The sequence below is a fragment of the Hydractinia symbiolongicarpus genome, chromosome 8, assembly GCF_029227915.1.
Source record: "Hydractinia symbiolongicarpus strain clone_291-10 chromosome 8, HSymV2.1, whole genome shotgun sequence".
Lineage (NCBI taxonomy): Eukaryota > Metazoa > Cnidaria > Hydrozoa > Anthoathecata > Hydractiniidae > Hydractinia > Hydractinia symbiolongicarpus.
The window spans coordinates 28,359,993-28,377,877 of NC_079882.1; the positions used below are offsets into that span (position 1 = coordinate 28,359,993).

At 34.6% G+C, this 17,885-nt stretch overlaps 1 protein-coding gene across 1 annotated transcript; it reads left to right on the forward strand.

Moving 5' to 3' along the window:
• Nucleotides 1-1,125: 1,125 nt before the first annotated feature.
• LOC130654031 (uncharacterized) lies at nt 1,126-17,269 on the forward strand. Its single transcript, XM_057456538.1, has 23 exons — nt 1,126-1,236; nt 3,194-3,371; nt 8,527-8,627; nt 8,766-8,835; nt 9,508-9,638; nt 9,809-9,879; nt 10,525-10,624; nt 10,857-10,900; nt 10,975-11,052; nt 11,370-11,478; nt 11,632-11,719; nt 12,162-12,223; nt 12,569-12,675; nt 12,902-12,959; nt 13,150-13,194; nt 13,957-14,056; nt 14,145-14,184; nt 14,460-14,511; nt 14,725-14,851; nt 15,438-15,521; nt 16,022-16,142; nt 16,262-16,352; nt 16,542-17,269. The coding sequence occupies exons 2-23, from the start codon at nt 3,215-3,217 to the stop codon at nt 16,641-16,643; spliced, it is 1,938 nt and encodes a 645-aa protein (XP_057312521.1). The 5' UTR covers nt 1,126-1,236; nt 3,194-3,214; the 3' UTR covers nt 16,644-17,269.
• The last annotated feature ends 616 nt before the right edge of the window (nt 17,270-17,885 follow it).

A 17,885-nucleotide genomic window follows, 5' to 3' on the forward strand; every position in this document is an offset into this window, starting at 1 on the left:
TGCGTGCTGATGGCGCGCAGCCACATATCAGAAAGCGAAAAAGAAGCCCTGGGAACGAGATTGTTGTTGAAGATCTCACCTTTTTTTCTAAGTTTGGGGAAGAAATGGTGAAGTCACTAAAGGACTTAAATCACAATATTCAAAAAGAATTCCTTTGCAGAAGAAAGCAAATGCAATTTCTGATTTCTTTTTAAATAAAAGAATAAATTGTTATGCTAAAATATTTTATTTTTCAGTCCCTTTAATAAACTGTAAGGTATAGATTTTATTCTGAACGAAGAAAGCTTTTGTTACCATCCCACAAGAGAAAAATTATGCTAAATTTTTCAAACTCTCTAATACTCGAACTCTCCTTAACTCGAAAGGTTTATAATTCCCCGTGACTATTCAAGTTACGGAGAGTCCACTATTGCAAAATATTAGAAAATAAAATGTTTGATCTTGTTTACCTTAGTTGATTTTGAATAGCCATGCAACATGTCATCCGTCATTTTTCCGGTAAGTGACAATACACTTACTACTTTACACACCATCCGCGTCGTAATTCGAAAAGATAAGATCATTCGATATGGAAAGAATTGAACATAATTTTTCATAACATAATTTGCATTTTGAAATAAACGCAGCTCCCTAATTAAATGGCTCTCTCGAACAAACGTAGAGATACAATAATACCTCTATGCCTTAAATTTTTAAAAATTAAACGCCCAGAGCGTTTAATTGATTTACGGTATTTTTTTTTTTTTTTTTTGGGGGGGGGGGTGGAGGAGAGACTTAAATTTAATGTTTACGCGATATGAGAGCCACGAAAATGACTTGGCTTAGGAAGGATATTTATAATTAGCACCGCTGTAGATATTCCAAAAAATCATTGAAATTCGAAATCCGACGAATCGATTTTAAAAAAGCAAGGAAACAATCAACCTCGTTCACAGCGCCTGTTGCCCCTTTTTCATCTCGGGACGGGCGAGAGACGAATATATTGCCGTCCCGCGAGAAGTCAGAAAAGATACAAGACGCCCTGGGGGACGAGGTTGGGAAATAATAATAGTTTTTTATACACACCTACCCATGACACACCCCTCCGCCTTTACTGAAATGGGCGTTTTCCAGGCGCTTCAACGACGTGAGTCAAGAGAGCCGTCGGGTCCAAAGGTCATTGCCAGTAGTAATTACAAGCTGCTCTGCACATGCATGCATCCTATTCTTTCATTTAGCTATGTAAAATCATTAAAGGTAAAAAATATTGCTGTCTATACCTTTTAGTTTTACTCTCAAAACTCAAAACAATGTAATATGTGATTGAGGTCATAAAATTAAATCTTGATTTCTAAGAGTCATTCTCTTTTTCTGGTATCCATTTTTTGGGGGCAAAAATTTCTGAAAAGAGCAATCTCCTGAAGTGCATAAAATCTCCCAAATGAGATCTCTGCCATACTGAGAGAGCAGTGGTCTAGCTTCAGTTCAAGTGTTAATACACACAACACTTATACACCCTGTCAAAAGTTACTGTGAGTGCTCAGATATATGTTCTATTTGCTTTTTTATAAAAGGTTATATCCTTCTTTCCTTGATTCATAGGTGGAATAATAAACAGATATTGCAGGACTGTTCGTTGAATAGATTACCCCACTCGAGATGAGCAATGTAGATTAGTGGTTATAGCTCTCGTACTCTGTGCGGGAGACCAGGGTTCGGGTCCTCTTGACAGCGATTCATCATGGGCTAGTGAATGTTACCATAGCCCTGGGTTAACCCAAGCCATGTGAGGGAAATTGGGAAAATAGCACACTGTGTGGGCCATTGGATGTTGCCAGGAGTTGTCTAGTAGAGCGGGGGTTATAATTGGGTCTGCGCAGCTCAAAATGAGCATTAAATACTCTAGGACTCTCCTTCTAAGCCATGGCCTCTCCTGGAAATAATAGACAGGGTATATCCCTCGATATTTGTGAGACTAGCCATGTAAAATATGCACATCTATCTATCACCAAGAGTGGATAAATCTGATATTTGACAACGGGCATGCAATATATGCTTTATTATAACATCTCTTGTCAGACATTTTTTATTTTTCTATTACATTTTTGCAAAACAGAAGGCCCATAAAAGGGAGTAACAATATCTCTATTTCGTTATCTCTAAGTCATTGAATTTTACGGAAGTCATTACATTGCATTACATTTATTGTATTGATTGTTGTGTGAAGGTTAAAAATTGCCTTATTTCAATTTGAAATGACAAAAACGCTTGCATGAAACTAAGAAATAATCAAGTTTTGTTTGTTAAGTGTTAGAAAAAAATAACCATACAAAATTAACTGTATTTTGTTCTAAAATGACAAAAACAGAGCCATATTTTAAAAACACTGTATTTCATTTAAAAAAATCAAACACATAGCCTTAGACTTAGGGAAATTGGTCCATAAAAAACTTTAAAACCACCGTATTTGTAAACATTTAAATTTCCAAAACGGGATATTACAAAGCTTGAAAATATCACTATATTTCAAATAAAAACATGACTGTTCTGAATTATTTTTTAGTTACACAGATAATTTTTCCTTAATTTGTCTCTCAATTTGATCTATTTATTTGTTATTTGAGATGAATTTACTCCCTATTATATGTTGAAATTTAATTTGTGCCAATTGGCTTATACCGTAAGACGAAATTTGTAGTTGTTCCCTTGGTTGGTGTTCGTAACAACTTATTCCTTGCAAAAAACTAAAAAAGGTCACAAAAGAATTTATTTTTGCCCCGTCAGTGCAAAGTACAAAGGCAGTTACCAATCTTGTCATTCTAGGCATGCTTATTTTTCTTTTCAAAGTTTATTTTTTGTAGACAGACTAATTGAAGACTTAAAAATCACATATGTCAAAATTAGCGTCTGCAATTGGCAATTGCAGTCGCAATTCCTGGCGCCGTTTCATTTCGCGATGGCAAAAAGCTGCTGAGGCGGTGCGGATCCACTTGCTTAATTTGTCATCCGACTTTCTGACTAAACAGCCTACTAATATTAATTAAATTTTCTATTGTTAATTAGTTTTTTAGGTTGATGGTCGCAACTTTAAAGCATTGCCCTTTTCTTCATTCACAAGAATGAGTTTTGACGGCATTGTCGGATGCAGTTGTCAGCTCTGATAGCTAAGTTGCAATTTTAACAAATAAAATTCAAACATTGGTGTTTTTTATAGATCTTTGCTTGATCAACAATCATGGTGTTCCATCAGCTGAATGCTGCAAAAAAACTATTTTTTTCTTCACCAGTGAAGGCACAAAATCTGTTAAGATGGACAAGAACTTTTTCCAATGAAGATAAAACCATCAGAATTGGATGTGCATCAGGTTTTTGGGGAGATACAGCAGTTTCAGGTAATTAATTTTGTGTTTTTCTCCAAAAGATATAGCTGATGGAAGGTTGTGAAAACTCGTAAATGTTAATAGAGATAGATAAACCCACCACTATATATTAATACCTATAAATATACAAACATATAATAAACATAAATGAACTGCATTGTTAGAGTCAGACAGTAGGATGTTAACATTCCCATTCTCTCTTTTCTCGCAACCAATAATATAAACATACGGCTGCAAATGCATAGCGACACTGCAAATGCCCCGAAACAAAATCAAAACATAACCAAAGGTTCATAACAGAAGTGTGTAAATAGTGTCTCTATCCGACGTTTCCAGTTTCCAAAACAGCTGTCAGCTTTGTTGGGTCTGCACCAACTTTTGTCAATGGATCTGCAAGTTGCATGGATGTAGGAATCCATTTCACGCTGGATAGTTCTTCTCTCAAAATCATTTCTTTTATAACAGAAATATCAACCCTGAGTCGGCGCTCTGCAGCCATTGTTGTTGAGTAAGTATTTCGGTAAAGAGATTCATTATCAGTTAATGCATGAATCTGAATGTGCTTACATTGCGTGTTTGGTATGGAAATCATTTCAGTAAGAACTTGTGACATAAAGTATGCAGCATCAAGAGCATCCACCATGGCACTTGTTTCAGCAGCAAGTGTACTTCTAACAACACGTCGAATAGTTTTGCTACTCCAAACTAATGGGCACACCTTCCCTTTATTATCAGAGAGGAACACCACATATCCTCCTGAACTTTGACCTGATGACAAATTTGCCAACGATGCATCACTGTAGCATATGATGGAGCAATTTTCCAATGATTCAAGGCTAGGGAAATGAATCTTTAATGGATTACCTTTGATTCTTTGAAGCACTTTATTTGCTTTCAAGATATTAGACACAGTAGGAGCTTTCATAGTCGAGCTCAATACAGAAATATCGAAGGCAATATCCGGGCGAGTATGTGTAGCAGTCCAGTTTAACTGACCAACCAATCTGCAATATTGAGAAGATTCAGTCTTGGTACAAATGGAATCTTTCTGAAGTTGACTTTCTCGGGTGATTGGAATTTGATCGATTTTTTCAATATAATCCAATTGGTCAAGTGATAGCTGTCCAGATTCACTCTGGCTGATATTAATACCAACATATTTAAAATGTGATGATGCTGAATGACCAACTTGAAATATTTGGTAAAGCTTATCTATGACATCAGCTTTTAAAACATCAGTACCGGACCAAAGGAAATCATCAACATGTGCTTGTAACACACCAGACAATTGATCATTTTTATCTTTCCAATAAAAAACACCATAATCAATAGTTGATCTATGACATCCTAAATTTTGTAATGCTTCCCATACTGCAAAATACCACATACGAGCAGCATCATTTAGACCGTACACACATTTTTCTAACTTCCAGAGTGTGTTTGGAAGGGGTACGTCACATGGTGGAACAATAAAGACATCCCGTTGTATTGGTTTGCCTTGGAGAAAAGCTGCTTTTATGTCAATAGAATTTAGTGTCCATTGTTTGCTGGCAATTATAGAAAGCACTAGTCTCATACATTCTTTACTGCCAGTTGGTGAGTCAGCAGGTATGTTAATATTTTCCTGAAAGCCTCGGATGACATATCTTGCTTTCGGTACAAGTTTTCCGTCAACAATTTTTCGGGTACATACCCACCTACCAGTTAGTCTGGGTTGACCTACATCTGGAACCTCTTGGTAAACTTCATACTGTTTCCATTTTTCAAGTTCTGCACTCTTGGCATTCTTGAACTCATCTGGTGCGTTGAAGCATACGGCAACACACATCTCTTCTTCACAATTAGAAGGAGTAGAGGGATCACCTCCTGTTGGGTCTGACTCAATTTCGACTAACTTCCATTCTGATACATCACTCCAATCCATAGAATACTCATGGTCAGAGTGATCTCGAACGTTTACCCAATCTTTGTGGATCCCACCCTTTTTTCCAGCAGGGCCTAGAATTTTTACTTCTTTCCATTCTCCATCAGGATATTTGTATTGCACTGTCTGTTGTCTTTTTGGGTGGGACATCTTGGATCTGGCAACAGGACCAGATTCTGGTTGCTGAATTGAGCTTTCTGGTTGGTGAGTTGCAACATGTTCAGTAAAATGTTGTACTTCCTGTTCAGTTTCTTCTTCTGCAATGTGGTGCTGTTCATACCCTGATTCCAGATTTTGAGTAATATCTGACTGACTATTTCCTGCTGCTTGTGGTGAGGAATCTGGTTGTGACGAGGAGTGACTAATTTCATTAACAAGTTGCAGACGACATGGATGAACACGACGAAGAACACTGCCATGACGAATCATTACAACTTTACCATCTGCACCAATGACAGTAGCAGGCCCTTGCCAACGCCGATCGTCTGGTAGTTTATAGAAGACTTGGTTACCAGGCTGATAGAAGATATCTGCATACTCGCGAACAGGATGTTTTAATGCCTTGCGAAGCTTTGAGCTTATTTCTGCTTGCACGAAAGCTTTTCTGGCTGGCATTAAGATGCTGGGCTATTACAGAGCTGGTGGTAATGCCTTCCAAGGCCGGGAGTTCATCATGGAAAGCTGATGGCAGTCTAGGATTTTGACCTATTGCTAACTGTGCTGGTGTAAATCCATTTACAAACATACAGCAATTTCGTACAGATATAGCATACTGCAATGCCAGTGATTCTGATAACTTCGGGTGATCTTCTAGCATTTTTTCCATCATAATATCTATAGTTGCATGATTCCGTTCATTCAGACCATTTGCCCAAGGACTATAAGCAGCGGTGTGCTTGATGTTTATCCCAAATTGATTGCCAAGTTCCCGCATTTCATCATTAGCGAATTCCCCTCCATTGTCCATGTGAAAACTTTTAGCTGCTCCAAATATGGGCAACCAAAGTTCTATAATCTTTGCAACAACGATGCGTTTTTCTTTAGATAGTATGAAATCAGCACGTGTGTATCGAGTAACCATATCGATGAGGTAAATTATCCATTTACCCTTCCTTTCTTTCAAATCAATACTAACTATTTCATTAAATTTCATTTTATCTGGATCCATTAAGTTTCCGACAGCTGGCCTTGGAATGGTCGGTTTGTATCGCTTACACACTAGACAATTCTGAGAATATTTATGCAGAATGTCCAAAAATTCCTTGTCAGGCTTATCCAGGACACTGAGGACTTTCTTTAAGAACTCAAAGGGAGGATGACAAAATTGGCGATGCAAGCGTTTAGCAGCAAGTTCTTTGTCATGTTTGGACAATTCACTAACAGAAAACATAACATCCAGTACTTCAACAGGAAAACCTGGCTGCACATTTATACACCAGTGTCCAGTAGGGGATGTGAAGAGCTCAACATTTTTCTTCACACGATTTATTGTAACTTCAGCAGTGTCATTTCCTGTACAAATGAGCAGATTCCATGCTTTCATAGTTTCCTTTCCAAGCAGAAGAGGAAGATCGGTGTCAACAACATCGAATTTTAAGGAAGTGATTTCCCCAGCAACCAAAACAGGAGCTATAATGGTATACATAGATTTCATGACACGTCCACCACCAAATTTAAATTTGTTATTACCATGAAGCTTTTTGACATTTTGGTACATATCAGTACTCATGGAATCAAGAAAACACTGTGTCCATACTACTCCGGCAACATTCTGTGGGCAACCTGTATCGAGAATCATATAGTTAAATGCAACACCACCTGCCATAGACGCATCAGATGCTTGGCATTCAATAACATCAGAGTTAACAGAAGCAACCCAGGAGCGGTTTGTAGAACTATCATGCTGTTGGTTGTCTTCCGAACCTTGTTGTTTCTCAGAACGATGTGGGCAATCTCGAGCAAAATGTGCAATTGAACGGCAAACACGGCATGTTAAAGGTTTACCGTCAGCATTTAGGGGATTGCGATGTTGCAATTTTCCACGACCTTGTCCACGATAACTTTTATTTGATGAATTACCATTTTTCGATCGGTATTGTCTCCATGCAACGTATGTTTCGTATTCATCTAGTGTGGCAAAAAAAGGCTCTTGTTTGACAGCAGGTTGAACTGAGGCTACAGCGGTGTTGGATGACTGAGTACTTGTGACAGCAGCACTGCCAAAATATTTCTTAAGCGCCTTTTTAGCTTGTTTATACATTTCATTTGGTTGATGCCCATCAACTTCTCTCATTGCTAGACGAAGGTCAGAATCATTAAGATTGGCACCACACAGTAAATTAAGTCCATGAATACGTTCACCAAGTTTCATGTCGAAGCGCTCCATTCGGACTTTATATTTCTCATAATACATGATATATTGTTCAATACTTTGATCTTCTTTTCTACATAATATACGGAAGTCTTTCCACGTGTCAAAGGCTGACGTGTTATCGTCCTTACTATAGTACGTTTCTATCAATTCTATCACCTTTTTCCACCCGTCATCACCTGTCATGTTCTCCGTATCAAGGGTATCAAATAGTTGACGACGTATTTCGCTTCCATCCGGAAGATGCAATGCTAATTGCAAACCATGAACATCTTTCAGTCCAGTTACACCAGAAGTGGCAACTTTCCATGCCTTGGCTTCTCGGAGCCATAATGAAAACTCTTTGTTTTCTTCATCCCACCGTGGTGGGTTTAAAAATCCACTAGCCATTGTTTAACTACCGTCTGCTACCATGAAAACTCGTAAATGTTAATAGAGATAGATAAACCCACCACTATATATTAATACCTATAAATATACAAACATATAATAAACATAAATGAACTGCATTGTTAGAGTCAGACAGTAGGATGTTAACAGGTTGTTTCAGCATTTTTAAGCTTTTATGGTATAAAAATTATCAAATTATTAGGAGAAACAAAATAAAAGGTTGCTAAAATTAAGGTTGTGTCAGACAAAACATATTTTACTGTTACAATTCACAGCTTTGATGATGGCCACATAACAAAGAACACAGAAGAAAACTACCTATAGTTTTTTTTCGCAGTAAAAATGTAATTAAAGATTAAGCATTCTTCTATGTAAAACAGTTTCAAGAAATTAGAGGTCCCTATTATTAAGAGCAAATTTACAAAATAAAGCCATAGTCCAATGGTGAAATAATTTATTTATATATTATATTTTGGCTATAGCACCTCAATTGGTCCATCATGGCAACATTGACTATCTTGTATTTGATTACTTGTCAGAGATAACAATGTCACTTCTTGCAAGAGCTAAACAGAAAAATCCGGTATGAATAAGGTTATGCTAGTAAATTAATTAACAACTAATAAACTAGTCTTCATGTTGTTGGGTAGTGTCTTTTTTTGAGAACATGGAGAAGAAAGAATGCATAAAACATTTGTGACTTGCTCTTTGTTACTTTAAGGAATTTGGATTTGCACCGGATTTTGTACACTATGCTGTTGGACCATTGATACCAGAAATTAAAGAAAAAGGTATATAATGTATTCTCTTAAAATGTTAGACATATATTTTCATAAATAAAATTTATTGTGATATGTTATATGTTTTTAATTATATTTGTACAAGTTTTTAAGTCTTAATAGGGCTTTAATTAGTTAATTAAGCATTTAGCTAAAGTAAAAAGATTCAATGTTTCCTGGTATTAACCAAGTAAAAAAATTTCTTAGATGCATCTGTAAAAAAGGTATATAATTGGAGTTTTTTTCTTGAATGATTAATTTTGAAGAAAAATTGTTCACAATAAAGAATAATTTAATTTATATTTAAATATTTGTTTGTCTCACAGGTAGTTGTAAAGTCTAATAAAGTTCCCACTGATCATTCGCCAATACAATTTAAGTTAAAATTCATGGCTGTATACAATGTCAGACATTTGTCTATTTGGGCCCCACACTACAACAACACTCCCTGAGAAGCATGCCGGGTAAAGGAATGTAATGATCTATCTAACATTATAAGTTTGAAACCGCCAAAAGTTTTTAAGGCTACTTGTTTATAGTAAATACAAAAACATGAATCTTTTTATTTTAAGATTTTGTTCTTGCAATATGTCAGAAAAATCATGTACTAGTTTAAAGAAAAATAATTTTATGAAAATAATAAGGCCAGAGTATAAAAACCTTGAGTTTTTGCGTATTTTATAGGTATAAAAGTTATAAGCAACGCAGGAGGTATCAATCCGTTAGCATGCGCAAGAGCTTTAGAAAAAGTGTCCCAAAAGCATGGAGTTGATTTAAACATAGCAGTCATTACAGGAGATGATCTATTACACAAGGTTTACTTTAAATTTTTATTCTAGCTTTTTGACTTTGTCTGTCATGCTAATAGTTTAAACAAAATCTAGATGAACTGGCAGAGATGACAATACATTTTATTTTAAAATTTATTTTAGAATCTTGCATTTTTATTGCAATATCTAACCATTTATTGTTGTTCTTGTTTCAGGTAAAAGATATTAAGAATGAGATTCCTGATGCATTACCAAAAGGAATCCACAGCATGAATGCATATTTAGGGTAGATGCTTTTTTTTGTTACATTGCTGATACACTTTCCTCAATGGAGTGTGAAAGATAACTGTGCAGAATAATTTTAACTGTTAAAACATAAATGCCAAGAAAAATATAAGTATTTGTGTAACTGCTTTGAAGTATTTTTGGCCCATTTAGATCAGTAAAAATTGATAAAAACACCTGGGAGGAAGCTTACAGTACTTTTCAAGGACTAAGGTTTTTTGTCTGTTTTTCAATCACTATGTTTAACCCAGATACACTTTTAGTTTCTATTAATACTCTTGGGGAAAGCTTGCAAAGTGGTTCTAGGGCATGTAAAGTTTCCATTTAAGCTATAAAAGCCATGAAACTGCAGCAACTGCTTAACTGGACAGCTGGCTATAAATTATATTTTTATGATTTGTGTTAGCAAAAAGGATTTATTCTCACTTGGAATGGAAGATAGCACTATCTCCATTATCAGCAGATGCTGATTTAAGGGATAGTGATGCTGTATGGCAGAAAAACTTTTTAAGCCAACTTTTAAGTCAATTGATAGACTGACGAAATGAAAATTGACCTTGTTGATTGTTCTTACATTTGTCCAGAAAGCAAACACAATAGTTAAAAATGTAAGTGAATAGCTTGTGTCAACACAATTTTTGTATAGTGCTGGTCCTATTGCAAGAGCTTTAGACCTTGGAGCAGATGTTGTAATTACAGGAAGATGTGTTGATAGTGCAGTTACACTTGCCCCTCTTATCCATAATGTAGGTTTTTTGTGTATTACATTTTTTCTATTTGGTTGTTTTCTTTGACTTATTCTGACACCTTTGTTATTAACTCATATATTGCTAGGATAGCAACCTCAGAAACAGTTGTCTATTATCTTTGCTTTATTCAGATGCAAAAATCTATACTCTTTTATAATTTTTTTTTCTAATAATTGTTGATATAGTTTACTCCATTTTCTTAATGTGTTTACATGCTTTTGATGTTTAGTTTAAATGGAAATTCAATGACTATGATTTATTGGCTGCAGGCAGGTACGGTGGTCATGTTTTTTTCTGTCTTGTATAGCGTGTGTTATGAGATGTTTACAATCGATGTCATATTTTAGCTTGGCAGGACATCTTATTGAGTGTGGTGCACAGGTCACTGGTGGTATATTTACTGATTGGGAAATGGTTCCAGGCTGGTAATTTTTTTTATTATTGCATATACCCAACTGCTAATTCGAACATGATAAGAGGTGGAGAAATTTTGTTTAAAATACCAAATCAAACATTTAAATTCAGTAAAGCATCATTAGAATGGAAATCTGTAGCAGTTTTTTTAAAACTAAACTCATACCCAAGGGCTAACCATAGTTAGTTGATTGTATTCTCCGTAATTTTTCTATTGTATTTTTGTACAACAGTGAGTTTGTGTCACAACGTTTGTTATATGAAATGTTATGATGTAGTATGGAATATTTGTGAACGTATTCATCTCAGGTATTTCTGCTCTGTATAGGGACAACATAGGATTTCCAATAGTTGAATGTTCATCAGATGGAAGATTTATTGTAACAAAACCTCCAGACACTGGTGGAATCGTAAACACTGCTACAGTCTCAGAACAAGTATGATGCTTTTAAGAGTTTGAAATCTTCTTCTGAATCAATTCTTCTATATAGTTGCTCTTATTTATTGGAATGGAAATTTATACATATGTATGGTATAATCTAGAACTAGTTTGTTATTTCTGATTTCTAACAAAAAAATGTATTTATTAGATGGTGTATGAAATAGATGACCCAAATAATTATCTCCTTCCAGACGTAACTTGTGCATTCTCTGATGTTCAACTTGAAAAAATTGGAGGTAAATCTTGAAATTTAAATAATGCCATATTATGTTTATTGTACAGATTTTTACTTTTATATAGTTTGTTTGTCTGTCCGACAATGCCATTTTAAAGTTAGTTTGCATTTGCTTTGTCTCTTTTGATTACCTTGTATCTAAGTGCTTTTACCTTGAATCCTCCGTGCTTGATGGCAAAAATTGCTTGCAAGATAACTTGAATATCAGCCAAAAAATAGAAAAACTTTTTGAAAACCATGGTTAAAAATAGCCGTTACTCTGTTTTAATATCGACAAATTTTATATGTAAATGGATTTTCTGCAAGCCCACTCTTTGCCGATCCATATTTGTGACCCGACCCGATTTTTTATCACGTCATAAAAATGAATACTGTTATAAACCTGATAAGTTGTACAATTTCTTGGGAGTGTCAATCTCACACTTTGACTATATTTTTGTTAGGGAAAGAATTAGCTGTCTTGGTGAAAGGAGCGTATGGAAAAAATCCATCTGACAGTTACAAGGTAAGTGTGGTGCTAAACACAAATCACTTCAAACATCTTCAGACATATTAAAATCAAAAATTTTTAAAATTTCTTTAAAAACATGATTTTGAAGAAATTCTTTTGGAAGCAAAGTTCTGATCTGAAAATATTTTTTGGAATTTTTTTTTTTAGGTTTATGTGGAAATTAGTAGATGAGTTGTCTCTTATGACTTCAAATCTCTTTAAATATTAATAATATAGATTACCGACTTGCTCTTCAAAAATATTCTTAAAAATGTAAATTCTGCGGTTTTCTTTACTTTTTTTAATCTACAACCTTACATTTTGTAAATCAGCTTTTTTTATAACTCTGTTTGTTTTCAGGTTAGCGCTACTTACCTTGATGGCTTTCGTTGTACAGCTGTTGCTCCAGTGATTGGCCCTCATGCTGCACACAAGGGAGAAAAAGTAGCCAATAGCATCCTTAAGCGGTGAGTGATCCCTCAGTTGTGCAAACTGCAGTCTGATTGATCTTGTTCTTTGCTAAACATCATGACATTTCTGTTGATATAAGTTGGACAGACTAGTGTTCTATTTAAGCATTTTTTGCAGAGTTTTTAATTTTTAACCTATGAGAGATTTAGCGAGGGAGTGAGTGTTATGAGATAGTTACCTAGCTGCTGAAAATGTTTTTAGAATGTGATCTTTTGTTTTTAGCTGTCAAAGAATATTTCATTCCCTAGGATTAAAGGATTTTCGAAATACGAATGTCGAGGTATTTGAGTGTATTTTTAGTTAAATTTCAGATAAAAATAATTTAGTTTAGGATATCAAAATCAAAAATTATCATTATTTTTATCTTAGCGAACTAAGAAAGTAAAAAAATAAACCCATCAATCAAAAAAAATATTTTAAATATCTGGATATGATTTAAAACAATTTTTTATTAAATTTTCTTGTTTTAGTTGCTGGGTAGTGAAGGGAATTATGGGAAACATAGAAACAATTATGTAGGTATTTGCCTTCTTATATTTTGTTTTATCACTCAATTGCATTTTATATTTATAATTGCTTTAAAGTCAGTTAAGTCAGCAAAATCTGTACTTTCTAAAGAGACCTGATCAAATCTAAAGTGGTGGTAAAGGAAAAACACAAGATTTCTCATCAATATAATTTTAGACGCGTTCACGTTAAGGAATTTTACATAGATGTAGTGAACAACATAAGAAATTATATAGAATATGATGTACGCATAAGTGCTTATGTTCATTTTCCTGATAAACAAAATGCGCAATCTAGTTAAAATATGATAGACCGTGTCCAGGAGTACCTCAGGAGGAAAAAAAATGTCGGTTGAAAATGACGCAAATTTTGCCCGACAAATTATGCATTCAAATAATAACTTAATAATAAATTATGGTAATGCTGACATAAAGTGACTGATAAATTTTTCTCCAAGTGAGAACTATTTCTTGTCTCACATTTATTCACATCAAAACCCTAACGTATTTTTATGATTCAAAATGGCGGTCAATAAAAAAGAACTGGTGTAATTCAAAAAGATTGATATTTTTGTTGTTATTGTTGTTGTTGTTGTTGAGAAATTACATAGAATTTCATCAAAAATATATTAAAAACAATGCTTGGGGAGAGTGGAAAAAAGAATCCTTTACCATATGCAAATCTTTATTTAATTGCTCACTGGATCTATTTTAATATGATTTTGATCGAAATGTTGAAAAAATCTTACTATCATTTTCAACTCTACACAGAACAGCCGTGAAGCAGTGCTGTGGTTGGCTGTCGAACATGAACAAAAAGAAGCTTTAGATATATTTGCAAGAGAAATCGCTCCAGCTGGCACTGGCATGGGTAAGTGAATTTTCCTATCTCTACTAAAGTTGGTCAATGAAGTTTGTGTGCGTATATAAATTTTTCACGTTGTTATTTTTTATTTCAGCGCCTGGTTTAACAGGTATTGTAGGAGGAAGGCCAACTGTGTAAGTGCTTTTTTGTTTGTTTGTTTTTTTGATACATTTGGGTCACGTGATGGTTTACTGAGTTTTCTACTTCCTCACTTGGTACCTTAGTATACGTTTAGTCTGTAACCAAATTAAAGCTCTGGAATATTACAATGTTCCCTTCACAAGTTTCCCTAATGAGGAAAATATCAGGAATTTTAATTAAAATATGTCAGAAAATCCTGGGAATGTGAAGAAGATAAGAAAATGATTTTGAGTGTACATCCTCTTACTTTACATCATTTTAATTTTAGATCTCCAATTTTAAAACTTTATTCATTCTTGTATCCAAAGAGTAAAGTCAAGGTTGCTCCGTTATTTTATATTTTCATTTATTTACTATATTATTTTTCGTTGTTAAACTTTCATAAGCTTATAATTGATGGTAAATAAGAATTTATTTTTCGAAACTTCTTTTTTATTAATAAATTCTCAATGTTTATCTCTTGAAACAAATTTTGACTCCATATTCGATATGAGATAATTTCAAATGACTTCTCCCTCTCTTCATTCTTCTAGATTGATATTCACATGAATGACGAATTTGTTGAAACGTACGAAGAACCAGAGATAGTGGAAGATGATGCAAGCTCGCGTTCTATACACAGACTCGACACTTTAAACGATTCGCAAATACTTACAAAACGTTAGTCATTTCTGTTCTGTCAATATTTTAAACTATTTCGAATGCTGTCAGCTACAATCCTGGCCAAAATTGGTTGAGAAAAGGCCAAACACATGTGGATTTATTATCTTTATTATCATTATTTTTGTTTCTGTCGTCCCATGTGTAGAGATTCTCTGTTTTGTTGACATAAACTAGCCAGCAAAATTGTGGTATGTGTATACTAAAACAGTGCAGGTTTTCACTTATAGAATAGTAGCTAGTTTCCAGTCCCCCTCTCCCCCATTTCAATGTTGAAGTCATTGTCACATTGTCACAGTTTGAAAAATGCAGTTGGCCACTCAACCCACAGCCAGCCATTGGCTTCAACATTGAAATGGGGGGAGAGGGGGGCTTGCATCTTTGTTTATCTTATAAGCTTATGTTGCATTGGAAATTTTATCAACAATTTTGGCCAGGATTGTAGTTCCAAGAAGAACGTAGCATTTTTGAAAGGGTAATCCTGTATAGTAACACGCTGTTTTGACCAACTTTTTAGTTATAATTTAAGCTGGCTGTACCCCTCGTGTTTTTTTTTTACTATTTTTTTTTTACTATTTTTTGTTAGGTTCAAGAAAAGGAAACTGCACATTTCCACTCGGTGCACTGGCTTATACACGCAGTGGCGATAAAGGAAACAATGCAAATATAGGTATGTCACGATGACGTTTTATTTTCATGTTCATGACGTAGCTTAACCTTCGCTTTAACCACGCTACGATCAGTGAACAATATTTGTAAGCTTATGACCTTGTTACTATGGAGATTTGTGACTTTATGGGAAGCAAATAAATTGCACATGTTCAATAGACAGATTTACTAAGGAGAATAATAAATGACTAAAAATTCTATTGGTGATATTTTTATTTCAATATATGACGCAATTATACCCTATAAACGAATTATGGAGACATATATCTTTTTTAGTCCAATTATTATTAAAGCTAATCCACGGCTTTCACGCGTTGCAGCAAAATCGATAAAACATATAGCATTTGTTACTTGTAGCTTGAAAATTTCGTGCGTGCTTTAGCATGGCCCGGCTTCGGCCATCGGACAGACAACGGTTATTATAGCTAACATAGAAGTGAATTAAAAGAGAGTATTCTATTCTGAACAGATTTTAATGATATAGATCTTGTGTTTCTGTAGGTGTCATATGTCGAAATGCTGGCTACTATCCGTTCTTGAGTGATGCTTTGACTGCAGAAGCTGTCGAGAAGTATTTCCAACATTACTTTGACAGAGAAGCAATGCACTGCAGAGTAAAGAGGTGTGAAAAGCAAACTTTTTGTTTTTTCTCGATGCAAGCCATCGATATCTGTGTTGAGTGTGTGTGTGATATGTTTCCAGCCCCTAGAATTTTTTTTTATTTCAAAATATTTTTTCTAGATACGACTTGCCGGGGATTTTTGGGTTTAATTTTGTGTTGGAGAACGTGCTTGGGGGTGGTGGTATCGCGTCATTACGATCCGACCCACAGGCGAGTGCTTTACTATAGTTGTAGGCTGTTTACACATTGCTGTTCCGGTTGGCCAGTCATCCATTCATTATAATGCTGTGAAGCAATAGTAACAACTTGAGCATCAATAGGTCTTTTGATGAGTATTTTTATGAACTGTTACATGAACAGGTCTTTTCTCTTATTTGACATTTTCGGGTATCTTTCTAGGGTAAAGGCCTGGGACAAATGTTGTTGGATTTCAAAGTGAAAAATGTACCAGATCTTTTGCCATCGACATCCGACAGAACAAGTGACGTATACGGAATATAAATACGAATTGTGTCCCAGGAAATGATGGGGAATACTTTTTAACAGAACATGAGCCATATTGTTTTTCAAATAATACTTCTCTAGTGGCATATGTGAAGGAATACGACATGTTGACACCCGTGTGAATATGTAGCGACACAGTATGTTTATACTGAAATTTCTCATTAACAATTTTTTTACACAACTCAGACGAAACGATGGTCAAAGATGAACTTTATATGCGAGGTTTTCATGTATATGATTTTGTATAGAAATTAATGAAAGTGTAAGATCTTGCTTTGTTTTTTTTTTTTAATTCCAATTACTTCTTCCTTCCTAAACCTTTTTTACATTCAGATTTCATAAAATCTTTAATTGAGATATATGAGTTGGCGTTTGATTTGTAGTGTCGATGAGAAATACACGTTTTGTGTAATTTGTGTCGGAATAAAAACGTCAATTTCCCGACATACTTTATCCGGTGACAATATTATAATTACAGCGGAGGGTCAAATGAGAATAAAAACCTGACGAAGAAAAATATCAATGGTAAATATTGAAAGTGAACTGCATGTGTACGTAAAATGTATTTTATTTTCATGTGGTTGAGTGTTGTTATACAGTGAAAATATATTTAGCAACCTTAAGATTTGCTTCTCAAGTGTTCAAACCGCGCTTCATGACTCATTAAGTCAACTAAAGCTGAACAACAAAGACAGTGACGTCGTTTAGGTAATGTGTGTTATTTTTATTTTTATAACAACGCTCTAATGATGCATTTCTCAAATGTTTTGCATTAAAATTTAATTTGAGGTGACAAATTTGAAATTTTTGGGACGTGATAAATAGAGGTTAATAGCTACTCCAGGACTAATTTTTTAATCAATTTTGTATCTTTTTTGTTTCTTACTTGAAAAATTAAACAAAAACGAATCCACCGTATTTTTAAAATTAAATACCTTATCGAAAAAGACCTGTTGTGATTTTTTTTAATACAACTCTATAAATCTAGCGTTTGGTCTGTGGAAGGTAAAACAATACATTTAAAAAAAACCGCAGAAGCTCTATTTTAGATTTGGAGCATTTTAGACGTTTCTTTCTATATGTTAACGTGGCTTTATGGCTTCATCTTACATTCCGTGTTCTGAAAGCAGTAAATAGCCTTGTTTCCAGATCTGTTAAACGCAGAGTCAACAAAATATAGAAAGCCCTGAAAACGAGGTTGCACCAAGATCATTTTTTATTGGTATACGGTATATATAT

Excerpts from the sequence above, each read along its gene's own strand:
- LOC130654031 (XM_057456538.1), top strand. The coding sequence starts at position 3,215 with ATGGTGTTCCATCAGCTGAATGCTGCAAAAAAACTATTTTTTTCTTCA. Across the intron at positions 11,720-12,161 it reads TCAACTTGAAAAAATTGGAG|GGAAAGAATTAGCTGTCTTG; the intron begins GTAAATCTTGAA and ends TATTTTTGTTAG. Across the intron at positions 14,057-14,144 it reads TCCAGCTGGCACTGGCATGG|CGCCTGGTTTAACAGGTATT; the intron begins GTAAGTGAATTT and ends TTTTTATTTCAG.